Below are 20,085 nucleotides of genomic sequence, written 5' to 3' on the forward strand. Positions count from 1 at the left end.
GACCGTGTGACACAGCTCTCTGTACCAGATCCTGCTCGGAGAAAGCCAGTCTCCAGGAGTGCTGATACACAGGTTTACAGGAGGGTCAAGCCCCTGTCAGAGATGGCAAGACTAGCTAACACTAGCAACAACCAGATGGCAAGAGGCAAGTGCAGGAATCTAAGCAACAGAAACCAAGACTACTTGGCATCATCAGAACCCAGTTCTCTCACCAAAGCAAATACTGGATATCCAAACACACAGAAAAGCAAGGTTTGGATTTAAAATCACATCCCATGATGATGATAGAGGAGTTTAAGAAGGACATAAATAACTCCTTTAAAGAAATATAGGACAACACAGGTAAACAAGTAGAAGCCCTTAAAGAGGAAACACAAAAATCCCTTAAAGACCAATGACTTATGCTTTAAGATCAAGAATTGACAAATGGGACTTCATAAAATTTCAAAGTTTCTTTAAGGCAAAGGACACTGTCATTAGGATAAAACAGCAACCAACAGATTGGAAAAAGATCTTTACTAATCCTACATCTGATAGAGGGCAAATATTCAAAATATACAAAGAATTCAAGAAGTTAGACTCCAGAGAATTAAATAATTCTATCAAAAAAATGGGGTACAGAGGTAAACAAACTCTCAGCTGAGAAATATTGAATGGCTGAGAAATACCTAAGAAATGTTCAACATCCTTAGTCATCAGGGAAATACAAATCAAAACAACCCTGAGATTCTACCTCACACCAGTGAAAATGGCTAAGATCAAAAACTCAGGCGACAATGGATGCTGGTAAGGATGTGGAGAAAGAGGAACACTCCTCTTTTGTTGGTGGGATTGCAAGCTGATACAACTACTCTGGAAATCAGTCTGGAGGTTCCTCAGAAAATTGGACATAGTACTACCTGAAGACCCAGCTATACCACTCCTGGGCATATACCCATGAAGCTCATGAATAAGGAAGACCAAAGTGCGGATGCTTCAGTCCTCCTTAAAAGGGGGAACAAAAATACTCATAGGAGGGGATATGGAGACAAAGTTTGGAGCAGAGACTGAAGGAATGGCCATTCAGAGCCTGCCCCACCTGGAGATCCAACCTATATACATACAGCCACCAAACCCAGACAATATTGCTGATGTCAAGAAGTGCATGCTGACAGTATCCCGATATAGCTGTGTCCGGAGAGGCTCAGCCAGAGCTTGACAAATATAGAGGAAATTTCTTGCAGCCAACCACTGAACTGAGAATGGGGTCCCCACTGGAGGAGTTAGAGAAAGGATTGAAGGAGCTGAAGGGGTTTGTAACCCCTTACGAACAACAATAACAACCAACCATATCTCCCAGGGGATAAACCACTATCCAAAGAATACACATGGATAGACCCATTACTCTGGCTGTACGTGTAGCAGAGGATGGCCTTGTTGGACACCAATGGGAGGAGAAGCCCTTGGACCTGCCAAGGCTCAACTCCCCAGTATAGGGGAGCACCCTCATAGAAGGGGACGGAAGATGGGATAGGGGTTTACTGACAGGAAACCAGGAAAGGGGATAACATTTGAAATGTAAATAAAAAATATTCAATAAAAAAAAGAAGTAATGTGTAACAGGAAATGTCTAAACCTTTGATGTGTCAATGCGGCATCCTAGTCACTTTAAAAGCTGAAGTCTACTTATCTTCTAGAGTCTAGTTCCCATCGGCACATGTATCCTCATACCTCTAAACCTTTATATTTGTTGGGTTTTCTGTCTGGATGACTTTCTTATTCTTTCCCTCAGAAAATGCCTAGCTTCACCCATCTGTCAGGATCCAGAAGAATTCTTTGAGTTAGCAGTGCAGTACTCTACACGCAATAGATTTTACTTATAGGATTATTACCATGCAACAGTGCAGCTTATACTCTGGAATCAAACTACTTGAGCTTGGAGACTGCCCTTTTTTTTTAAAAACTCCATGATCTCATAAATCACATAAATGTGAAACTTCTCTATGACTAATTTTTTCATCTTTGATGAAAAATGAAAATATATAAACATAAATACAAATTAGGGCTACTGTGAGCAATAAGTGGTTTAATATATCTAAATATTTAAAATATATCTACATACTTGGTACTTCATTAATGTTTCTTTAAATATCTTAATGATAATTATCTTATTGCAATTGAATAGGATAATAAAATTGTCTATTTAGCTAGACTTTGAGACCTTTGTAAATGCAAGAACACACATCTTTGTCCTCCTATCCCTAAGGCCATGGCCCCCTCTTCCTTAACAATGTGGCTACTAAAAAACAAAACTGTGATTTAAAATTTAAAAAATACTAATTAAAACACACCAAGTAAAATTAATAAATATCCCAAAGACTATGTGCTAGAGGTTTGGTTACCAATTCTGCAGTGCTGGGTAGCAGTGTGTGAGACCTAATGAAGAACTACCTGAGTTATGCCTTGAAAGTCTGGCTCTTGTATTTTAACTCCTAGCCACCACCACCATCTACTACTTTCCATGATGTACTGTTTCATCACAGGTCCAAGGACTAGACAGCCAACGATCATAGGTTAAAGTGTCTGAAACTATGCATGAGGAAAACGTAATTTTCATATATATATATATATATATATATATATATATATATATATTAGAGGAAATAGACTAACGTGATCCTCTGAGGACTGTGTGTGAATTCTCTAGGTTTTCACATAGGGTCCCAAACTATCGCATGTATTTTGTTGCAGCAATGAAACAACAACTAACACAAACCTCCTAACTTGGCAAAGGTGCAGTAGACAAAAATAACAGTACACAAGGTTAAATGACTTGTCCAAGGTCACACCATTGGTTGCAGGCACAAAAGAGAAGAGAAGTAGGTCAATGCCCTTTGTTCTTATTTCCTTCCAAACATGCTTCCTGTTTGATCACACAAGCAGCATGGGTCACATTCACAATCATCTCAACAGGCGCTTTATGTTTGAATAACAGACAACTTTGAAGATGAAAATTCTATAGAAGTTCCCTGTATAGTTGATATTATTAAAAAGCCATTTTTCTCTTAGTTTAAAGAGGAAAAAAAAATAAAAAAAACCCAAAAGCAAATCAAAATTTAATCCTGATCTTGCTCCTTTTTCTCCAAGCACGAGAGTTTAAGGGTCGGTCTTTCTCTCTCTCTCTCTCTCTCTCTCTCTCTCTCTCTCTCTCTCTCTCTCTCTCTCTCATTGCCTCCCACAAAACAATTGCTTTCACACCAGCAGATCATACTGCCACCCCCTCTCCTCAAGCACATATTACCTCTCAGCAGGCTTCGACAGGGGTAGAGAAGGAGCCAATCTGTGAGGCAGTGAACACAGATCTCCCATAATAGTACAGAGAAGACAGAAAATTGCTGCAGAAAGTGTAAATTGCTTTTTTGCTTGAAGAAGAAATAATCATTCTGGGTTTCAAAGAGACGGTCTTACAAGATGACTCCACAGTAGTTAATATTCACATTCTACATGGTAAAACTTTTGCTTTACCATACCCACTGAGGATCCTTGCCAGCCATGACTGTATATCATGATTTAAGGGGTAGTTACTATATAGCAAGTAATAAGCAACTATCCAATGATGTCAAACAAAGGCTTGCTTGGCTCCCTACAGAAGCCTCTTGGTGTTGGTGCTTAGGAGATATGGTGTGAAGATTAAATAGATGGCCCTGGATAAGCACAGTAGCTAAGGAGAAATCCCTTTCAGAAAATAGGCCACAGCAATTACATGTCGGTGAGTCACAATGCAGGTTGGAGGGAGTAGACCAAGGTGAGCGTCTGAGGACTGTGAGAATTCTCTTGGCTTTCACACAGGGTTACAAACTTGCCTCCTGCAGATAGTTCAAATGTGCCCTGAAAACAGATCAGACTCATTTCTTAGTTCTCCTACTTACTACTAACTAGCCTGTGATGTCTGTATAAATTTATTGGTAAGTCCTCATTTGACAAATGGGATAACTACATCATAGGTCTTGCATGAGGTTAAAGGAAAATGTACAGAAAGCACTTTGGACATAAGTCTTTAGTACAGAGTAGGTACAATTACTATTGTTGTTAATTTGATAGAAAACTACAGAGCAAAACTTGATGAGGAACAGGCATAAACGATAGCACAATATCTGGCTAACTCTTATCTAACAGCCCAGAAAGCCAAACCTAAGAACAAGGAGACTCCAGCTGGTGGACAGGAAGGAAAGTCTATTCCACAGGATATAGGATTTCTGTTTTTCCTTCCACAGTAGAGGACAACTGAATATGGGATCTAGTATCCTAGCTATTCTTTATGCAGGGAGAAGTACATTTCCTTTACACACCAAACCCTCACTTAATCTCTCAGCAACACAGAAAACTTTGGAACAAAATTCTCTTTGGCTTGTTGAAATGGTAAAGTGTTTATCATAAGTGAGAAGAATTTTAGATCAAAGGCAATCTGCCCTGAAGTGGTAGCTGGAATAGACTGAGCCAAATGGTGTTCAACACAAATAAGCGGAATGGAACCAATAAGCATGGATTTAAAGGTTAAGAAGAAAATATGAATCCTCTCCCCTCTTTTTTGCCAATTTAGAACATGCTCTTAAGTGTACATAATATTGAAAATGATTTTGTCAAGTCGTGGTCCAAGAGAATCCTGCTGACGTCCACAGCAGCCTGGCTTGAGGTAGGCAGCTGACATCTCTATGCCTTGTCAAACGACATTAAGGTATCTATCTCCAGGTAAACCTGAAAGCTAGTCTCACACACTGCCCTGCCAGCATCCTCATACTTTTCTAGTCAATGTTACCTTGGAATGTGACTATAACAAAATGAGAATGTTCAGTGTAATCGAGCTGTCAGATAGAAGTTCCATGTACTAAGCCACGGAGCCTTCCCATACTTCTGCTAAGCTCTTGTCTTTTAGCATGGTCTTGCTTGAACTCTCTTTGGCAGAAAGAAGGTTTATAGCTGTGACTGTCCTTGATTTCAAGGAGCTGGAGAATAAAGGGGCAAAGTGCTGTGGAGAATCTGGTGTCCAAATCAAATGCTTGTGCAAAATGGTGAAAACTTGGTTAATAATTAGAGCAAACACTGATTCAGGATCCTGTCATTACTAGTCTTGTGCTATAGCTTAGACATGATGTATCCTTGAAAAGTTTGTAAGAAGTAATATAACCTTTAAAGAGTGAGGATTAGTGGAATGTGACTGGGCTACCACCCTGGGAAGAAATTAATTTAGGTCTATGGAATTGGATTAGTTTGGTTTTTTTTTAAATGGGAGTCTGAAACCTCCCCTTTTGTGAGGCTTTCTTCTGGACATATTCAAGCTACCATGATGTCATGCACAATGAGGTCTTCACAAGAGCTAATCAGATAGTGGTACCATGAGCCTTCAAAACTGCAAGGGAATCAATTTCTTTATATAGTAGTCACCCTCGTGTATTTTGTCCAAGAACACAAAACAAAAACCATCTAGCTTAATCAATTTACCTAGGCTTCTTATGATTGCCTCGAGTTAAGTTTTCTACTCTGAAGACAGCAGATACAAAAAACGCAAACCTGCTCAGGTCAATTTTTTGTTTAAATTGCTGTTTTGCTTTTTTAAGAAGTGTCTCATATAGCATAGGCTAACAAGGCTGACTTTAAAACCTTAATCCTTCTGCCTCTACTTCCTGACTGCTGGGATTATAGGACTGTCGTTTCAAATTCTTTAATGGCTTTCCACTGATTCCAGGATAGTGCAAATACTCTAAGAAGGCTTTTAAGACCAAAATTACCACAATGCTTCTTTATCTTCCACTTTCTCTGATCTAGTGCTTTTATACAAGAAATTCCCTTACCTACAACAACAACGCCACACTCAACCTTTGTGTGCTTTCCCATCTTCAGACCCCTGTCTATATATAACCTTTTCTGTTAGGCTTCCTCTATCATTCTTTCTTTCTCCTTTCCTCCCTCCTTCCCTCCCTTTCTCCAAACACCCTCTTGCTTTCCTTTCTTGGTTTTTGTGGAACAGACAATGGTTTAACCCTTTCCTCAAGCAGCCTGACTTCCCTTTTCATTATTCCCTCCATAATGATGCTTTGTATCCTTACCTCTGTCTAGACTCTAAATGTGTCATGTTTGCCTTAGTTACCATTATGTGGGTAACACTGTGTAGTACATGCCTGACACAAAGCAGGGTCACACACACATTTTTATGTTAAGTGTTTGCATGAGTTTATGTGTATCCCATATGAGTCAGAAAGAGGGCATTAGAGCCCCAGGAACTAGAATTACAACAGATGGTTATGACTTGGTACTTGGGAATAGTTATGTCTCTTAACTGCTGAGACATCTCTTCAGTTCCTACAAATACTGTAAAAAGATGAGAAGGATTTAGGAAGGAAAGAAACCATAATATAGAATAGACTTATTCCTGAAAACATTTAGAAGGTTGAATCTGAAGTGATTCTCTGGAGCCATATAGGTTTAAAGCATGATGCTGCTGGTTTGAACCACAACTGACCAGAGCTGGTTATTTCCCTGTAGTTCTGAAGTGGAAGCTCAGGAACACAGTTATCAAAAGAAGGAAGTATCAAAAGATGCACATTAAGGATATCATTTGGAACATCTTAAGAAAGGGGTTCAACTGTGCCAGTATGGGTTACTTTCTATTCATCAGTAGGTCCCACAGACTCTCCCACAACATTATAGGTTATTGCCATTGCTCTTGCTTAGCCCCCAGAAGTTGATGGTAAGACACTATTGTTTAAGACACCACATATTTGAGTCAGTAGACATGGAGAAATTGATCTGGTACTAACTAACCTAAAAGTTTCATCTCTACTGGCTAGCTTCGAAAATAATAGAAAGTACCATGCAGGCTCAGGAGCGGGGAGGGAGGTGTCAATAATCTAACTCAGGTGTACATCTTGCAAGATATGTCCATGGGGGAAAATGGGACTAATGCTATGAGAGTAACTGACAACTTTTCTGGTTAGATTTAAGGTCCAATCCATAAGATAGAATTCATGCCCAGTACTATCTGGATCAAGAATCCAAAGCTGGGTAGGGTCATGAGCCCGAGGGGAGAACCTACTATTATTCTGCTTAACGGACATCATTTTAAATTATTCCCTAAATATGTATCTTTATACCCAAAAATTGGTACATTTTCAAGCCCTATCAGAGAAGCTTCTTTTTGTAGTAAGTGGTGATTAATACAGAGACTCACATCTGATCAATATGCAGAGAACAAGATACTAAAGTCTGTTCAGCCCTTAACAGGACACCCATATCATACCCTTCCTCCACAAATACTCCCCAGGAGATCACTAGAGAAGAGGGTGGAAAGATTGTTAAGAGCCACAGTTAGAGGAGAGCTACAGTAAAACAGTGTTTTCAGGATATAACAGGCCACTACACACATGAACTCAGTGGCTCTGATTGAACGCACAAGGCTTAAACAAAATCAAGCCAGTCCTAACGCCAGAATGGATGAGGTAGAGGTTCACAATGTCCCAGTCCTAGGTGAGGACCTATTGGCAACTGACAGCTGCTAGGGGAAGAAATATGTCAATTTTCAAGGATATAACCTTCCATAGGTTGCCCCTGTTCCAGTGGATGGTCCTACACCCATGACATACTGGCAGCACTAAAGGGTTTAAAAAGAAATACATGGAGTTGGGAAGTAAAAATGATTGTGGGGATATGGAAAGGATTAAAGGGGAGGGAACAAGAGATAGATTTATCAAGACACATATTAATATATGAAATTCTCAAACAATACATTTAAAGGGGATCATTCAAGATGAGGTAATTAGTTTTACCTGTCGATTTGACAGGATCTAAAATCACTTTAGTAGATAAACCTCTATCCATGTGTACTTGGGAAAGACCATCTCGGTTAGATTGGCCTGGACATGGCTGTAGCGAGTCATCTTTATTAGTTTAACTGAGAGGGGAAAGCTTTCCACTGTGAGTAGCACCATTCCGTAGGTGGGATCTTAGACACTGTATAGATAAAGGAAAAACTAGGGTGAGCACAAGCCTACAGTGTTCTTTTCCTCTCTTTAAATGCAATGTGACCTGCTGCTTCAAGTTCCTGTTGCCTGGACTTTCCCACCATAATGGACTGTACCTTGGCTGTGAGCAAAAACAACCCCTCTCTCTCTTAAATTATCTTTGCCAGGGTATATATAGTTCATCATATAGTTCATCACAGCAAAAGCGCGCGGGGGTGGGGGGGGACGCAGAAACCTGAGACATGAGGGAAAAAAAGAATGGCATTTGTTGGTCAGAAATAAAACCAGAGTCAAATACTGGCTCTATTGGCAATCTTGGACAGTGTATTTAAGATTCTTTTAAGAAGGAATTGAACTATATTAGTGAATTCTGCACTGAGATCTGAGGAACTCTGTCTCTGTTCAACTGGGATTAAGAAGGTGGCTCACCATGTTTCCTCTACACCTCGCTTTGCATCTTTTTAGTTCCTCCCCTAGAGATCATTTATAGCAGGTATCTTAGAGAAGTAGCAAGCAAAATTCTGTTGACAATGACTTGTAATTTGAAAACTTATTAATATTTAAGTATGTATTAAAATGCGTATGTTGAGAATTGGTAAATATATTCAATGCATATTAAAATGACTCCAAATTAAAAAAAAAATTAAACCTTCAAACCCAGAAACAAACAAACAAACAAACAAGAAAAAAAAAAGGTGGCTCACCAAGGGATATAGTCTTAACTCCACATAAAGAAAAATGTTTTATATTTAGTGAGGTTCTTCTTAAAACCCATTAGAAAGGGCAGTACTTGTGGTTAAATTAAAGTTTGAATAGCAGAGACCCAGACATCCTTTCTAATATCTCCCTGTCATAAGTCCTTTAGTCTCCATGACAGATGGGGGCTGTCTGGACATTATAGTTTGCTTGATGGCACAGCTCCAGCATTTCCTGTAGTCTTTTCTCACTACTCAAGCAGATGAAGAGGAAAGTTCAAGTTTACCATAAGGCTGAGGCAGTAAAAAATATCCTATTAAATTTCTTCCAACTATTGATATAGAAAAGTACAAAAGCCTTTCCCCATTTAAACAATTTTTATACCTATTACCTAGTATTCATTGTGACATTCATTGTAACAGAAATAATATAGTCTAGTGCACATCCACAAAAGTCAATTTTTATCCAAAAAAGAACACCGTAAGTTTAGTAGGTCCAGCCAGTAGTCTAATTCCCATTCAAATGTAGAGTCTGCTCTTCTTAACAAGGTATTCTGAATGTGCTAAAGAACAAAGCAGAGTCTTTGTCACTTACATACTTTCAAGTCTATCTTTATCTGAAGTTTACAGGCAGAGAATGACACAGATGGGGAAGGAGATAGGAGCTGTACAAATAAAAGCCTCAAAGCCCTGAATTAAGACAGATATCCCTTTTCTATGCTATCCTTTCTTGTCAATATCTCAGGGGCCATTAGAATGCCACAGTGTCATTCCACATCTAAGAACAGACAAGCAGCCATAACATAATCTTACCTGGGTCCTTCCTCATCACCCTGAAAAACAAAGAAGAAACAGTATTAGAATTCATTGTTGGTAAAAAACTGGTCTAGATTTCTCTAATTTCTCTCTTCATGCCAAACCAAAAGCAAGGTTGTCTATTTAACAAAAACAAAGAAGAAGACATCTAAGGCAATGGTTCTCAACCTTCCTAATGCTGTGACCCTCTAATTCAGTTCATGTAATGATAACCCCCAACCATAAAGTTATTTTTGTTCCTACTTCATGACTGTAATCTTGCTACTGTTATGAGTTGTAATGTAATATCCGATAGGGAATCCCTGGGAAAGGGTCGGTTGACCTCCCAGAAGGGTCACAACCCACAAGTTGAGAACAACTGGTCTAAAGGGTAAGATGAAGACTATTATATCCCTATGTTCACACTGCCCAGCAGAAATGAAATGATAATTTGCCCTTGAAGCATGGATTGTGAACACACAGCCCTAGGAGGTCTAAATCATAGCCTTTTGTTTTGTTTTGTTTTGTTTTCATTTCTATGTCTGGCAGTATTCTGAGCAAACTGAGATCCTGAAATAGCAGTAGGTCTTGGGCAAAGCTAACCAGCTTCAAAAGCAACAAACTGTTTTCTTCAAAAGCTCATTTCTGTCATGGTCTAGCACTTTTTCTTGAAATAGGAATACAATGTTCTACTATACAGCATATTAAGATGGGAAGACTTCTGAACTGGCACTCAGGAAACATTCTGGTTGAAGTTCTGAAAGTTCTGAGTATGTGCCACCATATCTAAGGTACACAAGTACATAGTAAGTAATTACACAGGAGTTCAGGCAAAGATAGAGCAGGATTTAAAGTTAGTTTCTATTGCCACTATAAGTTAATTCTGGTTACAAACATTAGAAGTGACTAATATTAAGCAATACTCCCCAATCCCTCCTTTAAACATTGTGAGTGCCCGTGGGTGGCACACTGCACAATTGACCTTTTCTATTCCATTAGTGGAAATAAGGTTAACCTAAATTCAAGTTTAATCCTAAACCTGCTTAAAAAACCTGTAGCCATTATGACAAGTTAAACAACAAAAATGAATGTAAGAAAAACAACTGTTGTCCCCAAGAATTGGTTCTTGAGAACTTAAATGCTTCATAACATTGACTATACATGGTAAAAATTGGTAACGAATTTGATTATAGGTGGAACATGCAAAATACTACAAACAGATTACGACAACATCTAAGAGACTACACTTAACTTGCTTTAAATCGTATCTCCACCATTACCAACATTTTAGCCAAGAAGTTTATTGCTGCATTCTTAGGGTGCTGGGAAGCAAACCCACAGCTTTACATACTATATGTAACACTTCCTTTGAGCCATGTCCTAGTCCTAACTGGGCATTTAAAGTGGTAATGGATGTAGGTCATATTGAGAATATGACTTTCAACTTGAATTAGCGAACTTGTATTTTTCTAAAAACACCTGTATTCAAACTCAAAACTAGTAGAATTTTAAAGTTAAAATAAATGTTTAAGCTATGTACATTTTATTTTTAAAAATTTCTCAAAAGAAACAACTTTTTGTATCATTATCTTCCCTCAACTCAGAAAACTCCTTTCAAAAACTGACAGACGGGTTGGGGATATACTCAGCTGATAGTGTGTCTAACATGCACCAGGCTCTGGATTCCAGCCTATGCACTACATACATTGAGCAAGGTGGCACATGTCTGCAGTCTCAGCACTTGGGATATAAAGTCAGGAAAATCAGAGGTCATTCTCAGCCCCATGGCAAGTTTGGAGCCAATCAGGGTTTCACAAGACCCTATCTCAAAACAAAACAAAACAAAACAAAACAAAAACAAGACATATCCACTAGGCATAATATGAAAATGTTCATGAATTACAGATACAAATGCTTGATAAAGCATATCAGCCTTTTTTTTAATTTGGATCACATCTCTCATAGCTCCTCTCCTCCGCTCTCTCCCTCCCTCACTGCATCCCTTTCCCTTACACACACACACACACACACACACACACACACACACACACAAACACACAGTCTTTGGTCCATATTCTAAAAGTACAATAAAAGATAGCAAGAATGTTAGCTACACATGTCACTGGCAATCACTGAACACTGGAGCACAGAAGTGAAGGTCAGATTGCAAGAAGACACCCAGGAATGACTTCCATTATTTCTTAAGCATATTATTCTGAATAACAAAAAAAACTAGATAAAATATTCTTAATATTTAAGTTTGATAGAGCAGCTCAGAAAACAAAGAAGGGAATACTTTGTTTGAATTATGAAGCAAATGTAAAACTAATATCAAACACTGACAAAAACATAGACATAAAAATTATAGATCAATATACCTCATGGAAAGGTATAAAACCTCTTAAATTAACAAACTGAACCCAGATAATACATCAGAACTGGATAAGAAGTCAATCCTAAGAATGCAAGGTTAGTTTAATATTGTAAAATTAGTCAATATAACTAATTAATCATTAAAAAATACAGAAAATTAATCCAGCAAATAAGCCCTCAATTTAAACAGATGGATCCATAACACCCAATGGGAAGTACTCCTTTGCTAGTTGCAAAGTTCAATCCACAGTTTTTCACTCTGGACTCTTTTAGGCTTTACTCCCTGTTCATTCTAATTCAGCCCTGTTTTCATCTCTCAAAGGACTCTCATCATTTGAGATGGGAACGTGTCAGTCGCTTGCTCTCTTCTCTAACTGTGACTAGTATCTGCCTCATTGACTACATTCCTTTAATTTATGTTGGACAATATTTTGCCAGGCCCAGGTGCCAGGAATAGACCTTGGTAGCCAATACCTCCACTTCAGTTGAAATCCTCCCCAAGTTTTCAGTTCATTTATGTTTAGAGATCATAAACGGCCATTTTCAAAGTTAACAAATATGGCAGTCATGTTCCTCATAATTCTCCTGCTACAGATGACCAGCATTTTCATTTACCTCTGCCTTTGGCTCAGCTGATTCATTAGAGGTATCAAGTTGTTCCTTGGCCTGGGCCATCTGAGTCATCAACCTATCCATGTGAGATTGGATGTCCGCCAATATCTCAGTCACATGAGCCGTGGCCATTGCTTCTTGGATGTCCACTAAATGAAGAGCCTTCTGCTCCTCATCAGCAATCACTTTCTGAACTTTCTTAAATTCTTGCTGTATAAATACTTTCATTTGGTCTCGAGTTACCTGTAGAAGAGACAAGAAGTGTAAATTGAACATAATGAAGAAATGAAAAGGTAGAGTTTTTTAATAATATTAGGCAGCTCTGTACAAAATACAAGCTAAACTATGGTTGCTATCTCATTTTGAAGTCTTAGAAGTATGTGTTCAATAATACTTCTCCAACACCCTTTATAAATCTCCTTTATAAATCACCATCTTTATTGTTCAGGAACTAATTCCTTATCCTATTTTTTTCCCTTTGAGTTTTATTGATTTACCAGTAACATATAACTACTTTAAAATTATAATAGATGAATACATAAAATAAAAAGTGCAATTTCTAGCCAGATATGGCGTTTCACACCTGTAATCCCAGCATGCGAGAGGTTTAGACAGAGGAATGCCAAGAGTTCAAAGCCAGCAAAAGCTACTAAAGAGTTCCAAGATAGCTGGGCTATAGATGGCTGTTTTAAAACAACCAACCAAACAAGAGGAGGAGGAAGAACCAGGAATAGCTGTATATGCCTGAAATGTCAACACCCAAGAGGCAGAGCTAGGAGGATCAAGGGGGTTTGAGTCCATGTTCCTCAGTACAATAAGACTGTCTTGAAAAGTAAAACAGGAGAAACAAAAAACTCATATGAACAAACTACCAGTTCTGTAAGTAGTCTATTTTTCTATATAGTTCTCACACATATATTAACTGGGTAATGTTTCTATAAATGAATTACAATAAACATATGGTTCTGTATCTTGCTTTTCCACTTAAAAGTGACTACAGACAGTATCTTCATATTTTTGTATTACTTTTTACCACTTGCAGGACATAAAGATATATCCCATTTATTACACTCATAAGATAATGTATAATTTTTATATTTTTACTATTACAGACAACACAAAATGAATATCGAAGGAATTACTCTTAATATTTTCATGACTGTCTACAGAGATCTTATAAGTCATAAAACCATTTTATATATATATATATATATATATATATATATTATTGAGTGATGCTGTTAAACTACTTTCTGCAAATGATGTAGCAATTATAAAACAATGTGTGAAAGGAAGCATTTCACAATAACCTTATCAATACTGGTTAATATTATAGTTTCACATTTTTCAACATAGTAAGCAAAAATGTTATTGTCTTATTTTATTACAACTACACACCAAATATACACATACAACTATAGCTGAAGCTGTATTAAAAACCTATGGAAATAAGAACTTTTAAATACTCCAAATCTTGACAGTTACTATATATTGCAAGTATGTTATTTTAAAAACTGTATTTTCTTGGTTTTGCTTTGCTTTTTTTGTGGTGCTGAGGATCAAACTAAGAGCGTCACACATGCAGGGTAAATGCTCTGCTACTAAGCTACATCCCCAGTATCAGGGTGTTTTGAAATAACTATTCATATTATGCATGCTTGAGATAAGAACAGGGAAGAGGGCATAGGAGATGGTTAATTTGGTAGAATGTTTGCTGTGTAAGCTCAAGGGCCTGGATTGTTATCTCCAGCACTCAAATAAAAAAAAAAAAAAAAATGGGTGCAGTGGTGTGTAATGGCAACCCCAGTGCTGGTACAAGAGCAGATGGAACAGGGCAGACAGACAGATCCTGGAGCTCAGTGTCCACTCTAAGAGAAAGAATGAGCTCCAGGTTCAGTAAAAATAGCATAGCAGCCCATCTGTAATCATAAAGGTTAGAAGGCGGGATCAGAATATAACTGTATCTGCAAGCTCTGAATTCAATTGAGAGACCTTGCCTTAATGAATAAAGGAGAAGAAGACTGAAAAAGAATTCTCATGTCAACATTGGACCTCCATTTGCATACACACATCTACATACATGCAAATATGCACATATACAAGTTTGCACATTATATACTCATGAAATTTTAAATTTGAAAGATGAAGAACAGCCCACAGCTCCCTGCTTCCAAACCCCATGGGAGAGAGAGCTCACCGCCGAGACTGCAAGGCAGGAGAGACTGCCAGTACTGCCCACCCTTGCCCTCATCCCTGGTCCAAGAGGAAACTGGATAGGGCTTCTGGAACAGGAAGATAAGGGCACTAAATGCTGTGGTCCAAACACTGCCCGGATCTGAAGGGACCCGGTCAAACAGCTCCCTGCACCCAAATCCTGTGGGAGGGAGAGTTAGACCATCAGAGGGGCAGACACGCCTGGGAAGCCAGAGGAGAATACTCTGCTCACATTTCTGACTCTAGAGGAAAATGCCTACCGCCACGTAGGCCCCCTGTGCACAGGGTCCCGAGCGAAGGTGGGGCAGACCCTTCAGAGAGCTGAAACCCAGCTCTGAGGAGCAACTCCAGGTCCAAGACCAGAGGTAAGACGAACTTTACTGCTCAAGGTGACCTACTTGGTGGACTAAGGGCACACGCCCACAGGAACACCTAAAGACCACTAGACAGGAAGGACTACACGCCTGAAAGCAGAACACTCTATTCCCATAACTGGCTGAAAGAGAACAGGAGAACAGGTCTACAGCACTCCTGACACACACGCCTACAGCATGGTCTAACCACTGTCAGAAATAGCAGAACAAGGTAACACCAGAGACAACGTGATGGCAAGAGGCAAGCGCAGGAACCCAAGCAACAGAAACCAAGACTACATGGCATCATCGGAGCCCAATTCTCCCACCAAAGCAAACACGGAATATCCAAACACACCAGAAAAGCAAGATCTAGATTTAAAATCACATTTGATCATGATGGTGGAGGACTTCAAGAAAGACATAAAGAATTCCCTTAGAGAAATGCAGGAAATCACAAATGAACAAGCACAAGCCTACAGAGAGGAAATGCAAAAATCCCTGAAATAATTACAGGAAAACACAATCAAATCTGAATCCAAGAGCACATCAAAACAATCGTCCAAAATTATCAAGTAGGCTTCATTCCAGGGATGCAGGGATGGTTTAATATACGAAAAACCATCAGTGTAATCCACTATATAAACAAACTGAAAGATAAAAGCCACATGATCATTTCATTAGATGCTGAGAAAGCATTTGACAAAATTCAACATCCCCTCAAGATAAAAGTCCTGGAAAGAATAGGAATTCAAGGCCCATACCTAAACATAGTAAAAGCCACATGCAGCAAACCAGAAGCTATTATTAAACTAAATGGAGAGAAACTTGAAGCAATCCCACTAAAATCAGGGAGTAGACAAGGCTGCACACTCTCTCCCTACTTATTCTATATAGTTCTTGAAGTCCTAGTCACAGCAATCAGACAACAAAAGGAGATCAAAGGGATACAGATTGGAAAGGAAGAAATCAAAATATCACTTTTTGCAGATGACATGATAGTATATTTAAGCAATCCCAAAAGTTCGACCAGAGAACTACTAAACCTGAAAAACACCTTCAGCAAAGTGGCTGGGTATAAAATTAACTCAAATAAATCAGTAGCCTTCCTCTACACAAAAGAGAACCAAGCCGAGAAAGAAATTAGGGAAACGACACCCTTCATAATAGTCCCAAATAACATAAAGTACCTTGGTGTGACTTTAACCAAGCAAGTGAAAGATCTGTATAAGAACTTCAAGCCTCTGAACAAAGAAACTGAATGGAAAGATCTCCCATGCTCATGGATTGGCAGGATTAATATAGTAAAAATGACCATTTTGCCAAAAGTGATCTCCAGATTCAATGCAATCCCCATCAAAATTCCAACCCAATTCTTCACAAAGTTAGACAGAAAAATTTGCAAATTCATCTGGAATAACAAAAAACCCAGGATAGCTAAAACTATCCTCAACAATAAAAGGACTTCAGGGGGAATCACTATCCCTGAACTCAAGCAGTATTACAGAGCAATAGTGATAAAAACTGCATGGTATTGGTACAGAGACAGAGAGATAGACCAATGGAATAGAACTGAAGACCCAGAAATGAACCCACACACCTATGGTCACTTGATTTTTAACAAAGGAGCCAAAACCATCCAATGGAAAAAAGATAGCATTTTCAGCAAATGGTGCTGGTTCAACTGGAGGGCAACATGTAGAAGAATGCAGATCGATCCATGCTTATCACCCTGTACAAAGCTTAAGTCCAAGTGGATCAAGGACCTCCACATCAAACCAGATACACTCAAACTAACAGAAGAAAAAGTGGAGAAGAACCTCGAACACATGGGCCCTGGAGAAAATTTCCTCAACAAAACACCAATGGCTTATGCTCTAAGGTCAAGAATCGACAAATGGGATCTCAAAACTACAAAGCGTCTGTAAGGCAAAGGACACTGTGGTTAGGACAAAATGGCAACCAACAGATTGGGAAAAGATCTTTACCAATCCTACAACAGATAGAGGCCTTATATCCAAAGTATACAAAGAACTCAAGAAGTTAGACCGCAGGGAGACAAATAACCCTATTAAAAAATGGGGTTCAGAGCTCAACAAAGAATTCACAGCTGAGGAATGCCGAATGGCTGAAAAACACCTAAAGAAATGTTCAACATCTTAAGTCATAAGGTGTAGAGAGCTGCGACATGCCGCGCCTCAAAGATGGCGCTGGTTTCCGCCTTCCACCCTTCCATCGGTGAGCGCTCCTTGCAGTAAACAAGTCCTTATTTGACTATGTCTGCCTGGCCTGCTAGCTTCCGCATAGTGACAGCCTATCTACATGACCCACGTGGCTTGCTAGGACTGGCCAGAGCTAGCTATTTAAGTGTGGTGCAGGGTGTTCCCCCGGGGAGAGAGAGTAAGAAGAGATAGAGGTCAGAAGATTGTACCAAGATTCCTGAGTAAAACTGCTTGAAGAAGATCTCCTGTGGTCGTGTCTTCCTTGCTGGTCGAGGTTGGGCGCGGCAAGTGGTGGCCCGTATGGGGAACTCCTCGAAGCCACCGTAAAGGGACTCAACTCTCTCTGAGATCAGAACTTCTTGCAGTCAGGGCAGCGCTGGAGAGTTCCCAAGGTAAGGTGGGACCGTAAGGACCGCAGGAAATAGCGGCTATAAAGTCTCAGGGTAGTGAGCAAGTAAAGTTCGTGGTAGCAGCAAACCAAAAGTAAAGTTCGCGGTAGCAGCGAACCAAAAGGAGACAATAAAGTTCCCAGGTTTTGGGACGAGGGTTAAGTTCTCGGATTGAGACAATAAGGTTCCCGGTTTTGGGACAAGTCGCAAAGCTCTCGGATTGAGACTATAAGGTTCCCGGTTTTGGGACAAGTTAAGAGGGACGTAGCTTACACCTGGAAATCTGGAGAGTTTTCTGCATTACTAAAGCCATTGTTATTGTTAATAGCAGTTTCTGCTGCCGCAGCCATTGCTGCGGCCATATCCCTTACCTCCGTAATACAGACTGTGGCAGCTGTAAGTAATTTATCCGCAGCTGTAAGTAATCTATCCGCAGGTGTTGCAGAAGCTTTAGATGTTCAGGGTAATATTAATAGTCAGTTAAAAGCAGGAATTTTGCTGCTGTATCAAAGGGTCTATTTGCTCCAGGAACAAGCAGATATTATGATGGGTGTGACTTTGAGTTTTATGGTTATATTATTACTCTGGGAGAGTGCACAAGATACAAGCTTTTCCGGTTTCAGACTAAGGAACACAGTATTCTGGGAGAAAGATTTTGTCTTAGTGCTTTTAAAAGGTGTGATTAGGCTCTGGAAACCTCACAGAGTCATACTGATCAGATTTGACAGAGGTAGACAGCCTGAAAAATTTATTCAGGAGCAGCGAACTGAAAGTATAGTTCGCGGTAGCAGCGAACCGAAAGTAGCAAGACGCGTGGTGAATTTAGCCATAGCAGCAAAGAAAGTTTTTGTCATGGGGACCTCACAGTCTCGTCCAATTTTTCTGGCTCTTCAAGAGCTGTTTGAGCGAAAGAAACTAAAAATAAAAAGAAGCACCATAGAGAGATTTTTGAGTGAATGCGATGCCATTGCACCCTGGTTCGCAGCCTCTGGTAATCTCACGGTGGCGAGCTGGGACAAGTTAGGGAAAGACCTTGATTTTGCCTGGGAACAGGTGACTCTAAGACCTGGGGTCCTTACAGTATGGTGCTTAGTGCGTAGCTGCCTTGAGGATCAGAACTGTTGTCAGGCAGCTATAGAGATGCCCTAGAAATGCTTCAAGAGGAGAGGTCAGAAAAGCAGGGAAGCACAAAGGAGACAGACTCAGAAAAGACAGATACAGAGGAGGAAACAGACGAAACAGATTCAGAAGAAGAGTTACAAGAGTTGATAGATCAAATACGGAAACAGTCTCTAAGGAATAGACAGAAGAAGAAAAGGAAAAAGCCTAAAATGGTGGAGGAACCTCCTGGGCGGTTCCCCTCGGCTCCTCCTCCCTGCAATGTTGTAGAGGGAGGAAGTAGAGTTTCGGGTAGTACATTCTGCCCAGAAGTGTGGAAGGCAGTCCTCACAGCTGGCCTATCCTGTTTATGTGGATGCTAATCAACAAAGGTATCCTGAGCCTTTAGACTTTAAGGGGATCAAGTCCCTGGCGGAATCAGTCAGGACATATGGCATTACGGCCTCATTTACCACAGCTCAGATAGAGGCTCTGCACATATTTTGCATGACTCCTAATGATTGGACCAACCTGGCGCGAGCATACCTCAGCCCAGGACAGTATGTAGATTGGAGAGCTTTTCTAATTGAATATGCCAATGAACAGGCTGCTGCCGATTTGGCGGCGGGAGATTAGAAGGTAAAGGATTGATTATTGCCCCTGAAAAGGTACAAAAGGGCAATCTTGTAAATTATTTAGGAACAAAAGTAAGCCCTTATATCATTATCCCCCAAAAGGTTGAATTGAGGAAAGATAACCTTAAGACTCAATGATTTTCAAAAATTATTGGGAGATATTAACTGGGTCAGATGTTATTTAAAATTACCAAACTATGAATTAAAACCATTGTATAATATTTTGGCTGGGAATTCGGCCTTGGATTCTCCTAGACAATTGACTGATGAAGCAAGGGAAGCTTTAAAGAAGGTTGAAAAAGGATTACAAGGCGCAATGTTAATCGATGGAAGGAGGGTGCAGACATTGTGCTATGCATTCTAGTCACCTACATGCAGCACACAGAATTATTGTGGCAAGATGGCCCTCTGCTTTGGGTTTATCCCAGAGCTTCTCCAGCTAGATCAGTAGAGTATTATCCTACAGCAGTTGCACGGTTAGCCCTGAATGGGATTCAACAGTGCATACAATATTTTGCTGTTTCCCCAACCTCGATCATAGTGCCCTATACAGGTCAGCAGATGAAGATCTTATGTGGCACTGTGGATGATTGGGCTATATTACGCTGTGGATTCCATGGAGAGATAGTCATTATCCAAAACACCCTTTGCTATCCTTCTTTAAGGAACATCCCGTGATTTTTCCTAAGGTTACCTCCAGTGTTC

At 39.7% G+C, this 20,085-nt stretch overlaps 1 protein-coding gene across 1 annotated transcript in view; it reads right to left on the reverse strand.

Annotated features, from left to right (window-relative positions):
* Positions 1-20,085, reverse strand: part of Trim44 (tripartite motif-containing 44) — a 135,179-nt gene that overhangs the window by 67,946 nt on the left and 47,148 nt on the right. The window contains exons 3-4 of the mRNA NM_001013203.2: positions 12,473-12,712; positions 9,503-9,522 (exon numbers count right to left, since the gene is read on the reverse strand). Coding sequence (NP_001013221.1) covers positions 9,503-9,522; positions 12,473-12,712 — 260 coding nt within the window. The remainder of the gene's footprint in view (positions 1-9,502; positions 9,523-12,472; positions 12,713-20,085) is intronic.

This window comes from Rattus norvegicus, chromosome 3 (assembly GCF_036323735.1).
Source record: "Rattus norvegicus strain BN/NHsdMcwi chromosome 3, GRCr8, whole genome shotgun sequence".
Classification (NCBI taxonomy): Eukaryota; Metazoa; Chordata; class Mammalia; order Rodentia; family Muridae; genus Rattus; species Rattus norvegicus.